This window comes from Leptinotarsa decemlineata, unplaced genomic scaffold, assembly GCF_025532065.1.
Source record: "Leptinotarsa decemlineata unplaced genomic scaffold, Ldec_3_MD MMD2_tig00000251_RagTag_RagTag, whole genome shotgun sequence".
Classification (NCBI taxonomy): Eukaryota; Metazoa; Arthropoda; class Insecta; order Coleoptera; family Chrysomelidae; genus Leptinotarsa; species Leptinotarsa decemlineata.
In genome coordinates this window covers 8,061,258-8,070,561 of record NW_027412547.1, presented here as the reverse complement: position 1 = coordinate 8,070,561, position 9,304 = coordinate 8,061,258, and the positions used below count along the sequence as shown (strand labels likewise).

At 35.7% G+C, this 9,304-nt stretch overlaps 1 protein-coding gene across 1 annotated transcript in view; it reads left to right on the top strand.

The window, feature by feature from the left end:
* The window catches only part of LOC111508549 (MAP kinase-interacting serine/threonine-protein kinase 1), a 44,727-nt gene that overhangs the window by 30,608 nt on the left and 4,815 nt on the right, over positions 1-9,304 (top strand). The window contains exons 2-4 of the mRNA XM_023164095.2: positions 1,402-1,605; positions 7,171-7,412; positions 7,515-7,784. Coding sequence (XP_023019863.1) covers positions 1,402-1,605; positions 7,171-7,412; positions 7,515-7,784 — 716 coding nt within the window. The remainder of the gene's footprint in view (positions 1-1,401; positions 1,606-7,170; positions 7,413-7,514; positions 7,785-9,304) is intronic.

Sequence of the window (9,304 nt, the reverse complement as noted above, 5' to 3'; positions counted from 1 at the left end):
TTTCTATTTATTTTTACTTGTGAAAGGTAGAGGGAATTATAAAATCTATAATTTCCCAAGGGAGTTATGACCCTCTTTATTGATAGCGTAACTATGACGATATAAGCTTATAATATCCCGGTCAGAAATAAAAGAATTATCGTCACCCTTCAATCGAGATATTATACGAGTGCGAGCTAGGCAAGCGATGAAATTAGAGAAATATTAAGATAATTTTGAAGTGTAGTTTAATATAGTGATTTTTTTTTAATTTCAGTAACCCTACCACATTATAATAGAATCCACCTTGCCGTAATAATAATAAAAATCATTTATTTCCAGTCAGACAATTGTGTAGGAAGTGTCAATACAAAATACAAATTAAAAAAAAGAAAGAAAAGGGAAAGACAGGCTCATACTCTAGAACTCATATGAATATGAGTTATTCAAAGAATTCCTACAAAGCATAAAACCATTCTTGAACACAGAGAAACTATTCAAGACCGTTGAATGATCTGGAAGTTGGTTATATATCTTCAGTTCACATGATGTTACTTTAAATCTAGCTAAGGGCAAATGAAAATGGTTCTTGGTTCCAGTATCATGTTGATAAAGTCTTAGATTTGTTGTAAAATTTAATTTATTTTTGAACACTCACATACACAGTTCAATAATATAATATGATGTAAAAAGTTAGGACACCGTACTCCTTAAAAAGTGCCTTGCATGATTCTCTGTTTGAACAATTTGTATGCACTTCAGAGATTTTTTTTGTGCCATAAAAACATTTCCTACTGTGGAAAATCCACCCCAAAAACAGGCACCATACCTAAGTCTAGATTCTACTTGAGCATAATATACAGTGTCATGCCCAAAGTATGCACAATATGGGAAACTTCTTTATTTAGGGGTTTTCAACAAAAAGTTATTCTTGATTAAAGTTTGTACATCCCCTGAAACAAAACATGCACCAACAAAATATAGTAAAACACACGTAATATAAGAGGAGTCTTCAAATAATTGATTTTGAGACAAGAGTAAAGTACTCTTATTTTGAAAAATCTCGGGAAATGTTATTTAGAAAATTTGTTCAGCATTGAAAAATACATCTAGATTTGAAGTCATAACCATCTAAGTGAAGTTTCATTTTTTTTCCTTCTTTTAAATGGGACTACGAAAAGAAAAATTTGCTAAATCAATCCACCTCCTGACATCGAGATATGCAGAACAAAATTTGTTCAACTACAAAGCAAGTTAAGTTAGAACAGAAACACGTTAAGTGAACCTAAATTGGAGAGGGTTGCAATATAGCCCAAACGGCAGATTCTGGGGTCGAATCAAACCCCCCGCCCAGGAACCCTCTGGAAACCGTCTATTCAATTTCCACGACTCCTTGGTCTAATGACGTTTCTTTTGTTTCAGATCGCAACGGCGGCATCGTGGTGATTACCAATGGTGACAGCATCGGCGGATGTAATATGGGAGGGGGAAGTGCCTCCGACAGCGGGGATCAAATGGACGCTGAGACTCGTGAGCGGGAACTCTGCCGTCGCAAGGAGGAGGCCAAGAGGAAGCGGCGCAAAAAGAAGCGTACCGGTTCTTCGGTGGTATCTTCGTGTTTCCAAGGTAGGTCAATTAAGATCATTGCGTCCTTTAGGAAGTGTTGTATTAGGGTCCTCGAAGTGTACCGTAATTTTTTTAACACGCTTTTATCTGTTCTGTTTGGACCACACTGGTAATTTTTCCCATTCCCCACTTAATCCTTAGGCTTAGTGATCTGGAGTACACTCTACATCCTGAGCCTTCTTTGGTTTTTGAGCCGTCTGTATATATATGCGTATTGCATTTGTAGCATTTGACTCTGTGTTCTCTTTTATTTGTATTTTGTAAGGTTTACTAAACACAAACCTGGGTTCAATTGCATCACTGGTTGCCTGCAGCAGAGGTTGGGCAGTAAACGCTTATCGCCATAGGCTCAGCCTCAATTGACCCCTTCCTACTACTAAACACAAACCTGGGTTCAATTTCATCACTGGTTGCCTGCAGCAGAGGTTGGGCAGTAAACGCGTATCGCCATAGGCTCAGCCTCAATTGACCCATTGCTACTACTAAACACAAACCTGGGTTCAATTGCATTACTGGTTGCCTGCAGCAGAGGTTGGGCAGTAAACGCTTATCGCCATAGGCTCAGCCTCAATTGACCCATTCCTACTTCGAGATTTACACCAGCCGTGTGCCGTTAACGCAACCTCTTTAACGTACAGGTCCAGAGGGATCAGACCCGTAATTAATTCCATTGCCACGGTTGGTGTTGTTCTCATGGCTCCTGTGATGTTTAAAAAAGCCAGTCGCTGTATTTGATATAATTTTTGGATGGCCGTTGCTTGTAGAACTTTCGGTCCCCAAGCAATGGCTCCGTACGTTAACATAGGTCTTATTATTGCAGTGTAGATCTAGGTGACGACACGGGATAAAAGACCAAATGCGCGTCCCACTGTCCTCCGACATTGGTCATAAGCCACATATGCTCTTTTTGCTCTACTCTGTAGGTGAGAGTTCCATGTTAGCTTCCTGTCGAGGATAGTACCAAGGTATTTTACCTCTTCAGAGAAGTTTAGTTTGCTTTTGAAGATTTCGGGAGGTTTTAAGCCCGATAAACATCTTTTTCTGGTGAAAAGGGCCATCTCAGTCTGCTTGGGATTGATCGACAGTGAGTGTTCCTTACACCATGTTTCTATTTCAAAAGTTATAATAACGGAAAATAAAAATCATCATGATATTGTTTGTATGATATTAATGTTTGTATAAACAATTTCCACAGACGTCATTCAGAATTATAAGTTTATCATTATCAATATTTAACAGATTAATCCAAATGGAATTGTACATAACCCAATAAAATGTACTAGAGATGCTCCGATTATGGTTTCTAATATCTAATACTCTTGAATCTATGACCTACATTTACAAGATTCACACGAGTTTATATTGGAAATATCGAATGATTGAAATCAAGCCGACTCATTTTTGGCGACAAATGAGCTAGAAAAAAACTTGATTTTACATACAGATATATGCATTAATTTTGAAAATGATTAAATAATTTTTTGAAATATATTCTTCCCATTCTTTTTACTCGCTTACACAGCAGTAAACATAGAGGCATGCACGAAAAGCGTTGGCTTGGCAACCAACTTCAAATGAAATGGCATCGAGAGTCCTTGAATTGAAGAACGAACATAAATTGTACAATCAACAAAACAAAATGCTAATTCTAATGAAGTCATGAGGTAGTCACGTTAATTATATTCATTATTCCTTATGTTATTTCCTGGTTGGTAGCGTTACAAAATATAAAGAAAAGGGTGGAACTACCTTTCCTTTGTGATAGGTTTGGATAAGCTTGGGATAAGCCAATGACAATTGTTTGTATTTGTAAATAGTAGGTACTTATCATTTGACAAATCTCTTGTCTCCTGAATAATAGCCAGAGTGCCTTTCATAGCCAAACTTTATAATTTCTCTAATAAGATTATGTCTTGAGAAGTAGTTGTTGTCTGTGTGATTATAAAGTTCAATTAATTTTGAGGCTCGGGTGATTTTAAGTCGCAGTTTTTCTTTTCAAGGTCAGCAATAGAATGTTATTCAAACTGTTACTGGTCATCTTACGGTAATGAATAATGTTTCTCCAATTTGCTTCTGATTATATGTGCATATTCTTTTTCTACGGATGCTATATAATGTGTCACTTCTCTCATCGCTTTCATACGTTCAAAACGAAAGATTTCTCACGCAGTGAGAAATATTCGCCATTACAATGAGAAATAATTTCTCACTGTTATCACGATAACCCAAGTCAGTCATGAATTGTTACATGTCAGATTGATATGACACGTTCTCCATGTTGACAAGGCTACGCTGACGATTCGCGTGCAATATCCAAGTAGCCCATTGTCGGCGTTTCCATAACAACAAGACCGAAGCACTGCATAATTATTGCTGTCAACTTACCCAATGAAAATAGTTTTATTATTGATTGTTATAGTATAAACAGTTCAGATTTATTAAATATTAAATATAATGAAATACGAAGATTTAGAGTTGGAAAATACACCTCCAGAAATTGTTCAGAAAGCAATAGATGTTTGCAATAATTTGCTACCAAGCACATCAAGAGAAAAATATGAAATCGCTTACAGAAACTTTATGGACTGGAAAATGAAAGCCAATGTAAATTCTTGTTCCGAAAATACCTTGTTAGTTTATTTTAAAGAGTTGTCAATAAGATTGAAATCAACATTATGGTCTCAGTACTCGATGCTGAGGAGTACCTTATTAAAAACTGTGTTGATATATCAAAATACGTAAAACTACGTGCATTTTTAAAACGCAGATCTGAAAAATATGCTCCAAAACAGTCGAAAACATTAACTTCTGAAGAAATTCAACAATTTTTAAAAGATGCACCTGATGAAAAATATTTGCTATTAAAGGTATGAATTGAAAATTTTTAAATTGTTATCGAAAAATGAATGTTTGGTTTTGATTTCAGGATGCTTTAGCTATTGGCGTTACCGGGGTATGCCGTTATGATGAATTCCGAAAATTAAAAATTGATGACATGGAATATCTTAATTCGGCCCTTTTAATAAAATTACCCGATATTGAAAACAAGGTTCCTAGAAATTTCACAGTCACAGGGGAATCCTACCAAAATTTACAAAAAATATGTGAAGCTTTGACCATGCACAAATGAAACACGTGTTTTTTTAAATTCCAAAAATAGCAGATGTACGAAACAGCCTATGGGGAGAATGAATTTGGCACCATGGCGAAAGAAATAGCGAAATTTTTGCAATTACCGAACCCTCAATTATATACTGGCCACTGGTTTCCGAAGGTCATCTGCGATTATTTAATGCAGGGGCAGATCTTTTAACTTTAAAACGCCATGGGGGTTGGACATCCAGCAATGTTGCTGAATCTTATATTGACAACTCCATAGGTAACAAAATGAAAATTTCAAAAAGTCTAGTAGAATCCATTCAGTCTCCAGCGTCATTAGAACCTGAACACAACGATGCTATGGAGACTCAGTACGTTTCCCCATCAACTTCAACTTCGACCACAACTAATGTTGAAACAAAACGACCTACCAGGAATTACTTTACAGAATTGTTCAAATATAACTGTTAATTACTACTTTAAATAATATATAAAAATGAGTTAATGACATACAAGTATTATTATATATGTATTTTAATTTTCAATACTTAAAAACAACGCAACCGTAGAAAAAGTACAGTGTACAATGCGTGAGAAATTTTTTTGGAACAGCTGCCTATATTGATGATGGAGTATGGGGAATAAAAAAGTCCCAAAAAAGTATTTCATAGTACATTTGCAACCCTAACTGCACTAACCAATTTGTTTGTGTAACTGTTACCAAAAATTGAAACAACAACAACAACAAAGTCTTGCAATTGCTACGCGAGGAAGTTAGCCAAATGAACTTTTTTTTGGTGCTCCGGGGCGACTTCATTGATTCCAGTGGCGCATTTGCTTTTTCATCTGCAGGAAAACCCGGAAAAACCTGCAGCACCACATCATCTGAAGATCTTGATCTGCCAATGTCCTCTCTCTTATTAAACAAAATGTAGGGTGTCTACAGACAGTCTACAGGCTCCAATAAATTCAATACATCTCCAGAGCACTTAGTGACACGACTTTTATTTTTTAAAGTTGCAAAAAATGTAGCATTGAATAATTGGATTTCAGAAACGATCTCAATCATTAAATTTTATTAAAAAAAACTCGTCCCATATTCTTCATGAAATATTTCATAACCATGAATGAGCCCACCTGAGGTAAATGACTTACGTCTACTTTAAATGAATATTTCCTTCACTCTTCATTCAAACCTCGGACATTAAACATCAAATGCTTCGCTTTGTAACAGTTTAGACGTGGTTCAGACGCTGTACTCCCAATCGCACAATGTACCACAATCACACCTATTTCTATAAGTACCTTGTTTTACACGGGGTGTTTCTTTTTTTTTGCGACCTCAAATTCAGTTCACCAACGTATTTAAGATAAACATGCGCATCAGGGCTATTGGACAATGTTGCTGTAATATCAGTGCATCTACCGTATTCATAACATTCAATTATAAATACTCGGTTCGAATTTGAATAAAATAATGAACCAAACTAGTCACGGTTAAAAAAAATTTAAATGCGTAACGTTTGTTTTTTTTCCAAAATCGTCTTCGACAGTGATAGGAATATATAGGTACATAAATGGGATATTTCTATTTCAAGGCAATATATATTTTCCAATCCAAAACGATTCATTTATGTATTTGGCTTAGAAGTTTAGAATTTGATTTTATCACATTTTGAATATTCAATTACCCTCTTTTGAATTTTTTGTTTTTAATTTCTTAAAGATAATAATGTGTGCTATAATTATATAGATCAAAATATTTGCTGTATATTATGAGTTGTCAACTCTCTGGAGATCATATAACATGGTTCATTGAATAAATCAGACGTTTTCAAATAGTGATTCTTACCAATTGATAATTAATTAATTTACTCATTCAAATTGCAACAATGTTATATATTTTTGGATCTTCAGATAAGTAGAGTCGTCAGAGGATTTGTTTACATACATATTAGTTTAATAATACATCATAAAATTGCCGATAAATTTGATATAAACACTAAAAATCTTACGAAAGTCATTTGTTTTGACTGATTTATTTGAATGCTGATATTGGGTTTTTATTGTAAACACATAATACTATGGAAAATCCATAAATAGTTCTTCACGGAATCAGAAAATACTTCAACTCTATCTGAAGGATTAAAAATAGACGAGTGAAGACACTAAAGCAAAAATCTTAGCCGCACAGATGCAGAAGGCTGTCATTCTTGGCTCACTGCGCTTGCTCAGGGCACATGATTCTCTGACCCAATGATCACTTACCCCACGGTGTGGGGAGTGGTCATTGGTTGATAATGCTGGCGCGCCCTCCCGAATGTATCGGGGCTTCGGGGGGGATAGGGCCTGACCAGCGCACACTACAGTGAAAAAATAATAATAATAATTTATTCTCCTCTTGTTTTACATTTTTGTACATACATATGACACAGTGTAGATAATCATTTTTTTTCTTTGTTTCAGACCTGTACAAATTGACCGGTGAAGTATTGGGTGCAGGAGCTTATGCAAGTGTAGAGACTTGCGTCAATTTGTATACTGACCAAGAATTCGCTGTAAAGATCATTGACAAGGTCCCTGGCCATGCTAGAGCCAGGGTGTTCAGGGAAGTGGAGACATTTCACCATTGTCAGGGTCACCCAAACATCATTCAGTTAATGGAATTTTTTGAGGACGAAGAAAAGTTTTACTTGGTTTTTGAAAAGGTAAAGCATCAACACTTTCAGTAATTCTTTCAAAAATTTGTCTTATTTTACAGTTATTTTTTCCAAAATATATTGAAGTATTCACGTCATATCGTTTTTCAGATAAATGGAGGCCAGCTCTTGAGGAAAATCCAAGAGCATAAGTTCTTTAGTGAGGCAGCTGCAGCAGAGATCGTTCGTGAAATAGCCTCTGCATTAGAGTTCATGCATGGCAAAGGAATAGCTCATCGGGATCTCAAGCCGGAAAATATTCTCTGCGTTCATAAAGATCGGCTGTGTCCCATAAAAATCTGCGATTTTGATTTAGGATCTGGGATTCGTTTCCAATCCAGTGTTTCTAGTCCGTTAGCGACACCTCAGCTCATGACACCTGTGAGTATTTCATTTTGACTTTTTTTAAGTTTAAGAACATTTGGTGCAATTGTCTTACATCCGCTAATTGAAAAATTTTATGAAATATAAGCAAAACAAAGTAGAATATTTGGCCAATCATAATGATTTCTTAATGTTACTGTTTTATAACATATTCCTTCAAAACATACAATATTATGAATTCCAACTTCATGAAGTACGTCACCATGATGAAACGTTAAAAAACAACGAATACATTTTGTTGAAAAAACATGGTCCATTCCGTCAGACAATTAATCTTACGAAATAAATTATGGAAAGTCAGCATCAGAGAAAAGTTCAAGTTCAAAACGTCACATGAAAAATATCGAAATAGATAGAAACCTACAATGATCATGATCGTCATACAGAGCATTTCTTTAATGTCCTCCCCTTTTATTTTTCGAAAGGATCAAATCAAAAAATTGAAAGTTGGGATAATGAAATTAATGCATGAATACTTTATTTTGAAGAGAAATCGACAGATGAAACTTTCAAGATGGCGACTGGGCTCCATCTGGGGGAAAAAAATTAAATGTAAAGAGGGTCTTGTGACACCTTTTTAACGCTCCTGACAAATGCTTCACAACCTTAGAATATAATGTCAATATTTTCAACTACATAATATGCAGTAATAAGCTTGATGTCAGTTCAGAAGATGCTCGAAATGGTTGCTTTGAACTTCTTGACATATGAAAAGCCTGTCCGATATTTCACGCCGAACATTTTCGAACACAGTAACGTCAGTATCTACAAATATTTATTATTCTCTGCCGTATATCCAATATTGAGGCAGGTTCAGTTTCGTACAGCTTTTGCTTCAAATAGTCCCATAAAAAAGTCCAATGGTGTCAAATCTAGCGAGCGAGTTGGTCATTTTGTAGGACCTCGACGGCCAATCCAACGACCGGGAAAAGTAGTATCCAAATAGTTTCTTAATTGTATTGAGTAATGTGGTGGTGCTCCATCTTGTTAGAATAAAATATCCATATGGAATTCATTAGGATTCGCTTCGACGATTTCAGTGATGAGAGGGTCAACAGTAGTTTCCAGCATATTCAAATACAGTTCCCCTGTTAAATTTTGATCAATAAATAGAGATCCTACAATATGGTTTCCCAATGTTCCTGCCCAAACGTTAATTTTTTTCTGGATGTTGGGTATGTGTTTCCCGGAAAACGTGAGGGTTAGTGTCACTCCAATAACGGCAATTTTGTCTGTGAACATTCGTCACTAAAACAAATATTGTGGAAATAGGTAGGTTGCCTTACAATGGTTTCTGTCATGATTTTGCACAATTCTGTTCTTCGATCAGGGTCATCTTAAGTTAATTGGTGTACCATTTAAATTTTGTATGGATGATACCTATTCCACTTCAAAAGTCTCCATACAGTAGAAGGAGACACCTCACAAACATTCGCGGCGGAATAAGTAGACTATTCAAGGTTTACTACCATCTCGCCAATTATTTGCACTTGCTGTTCTTTCGGAATGGACGGATG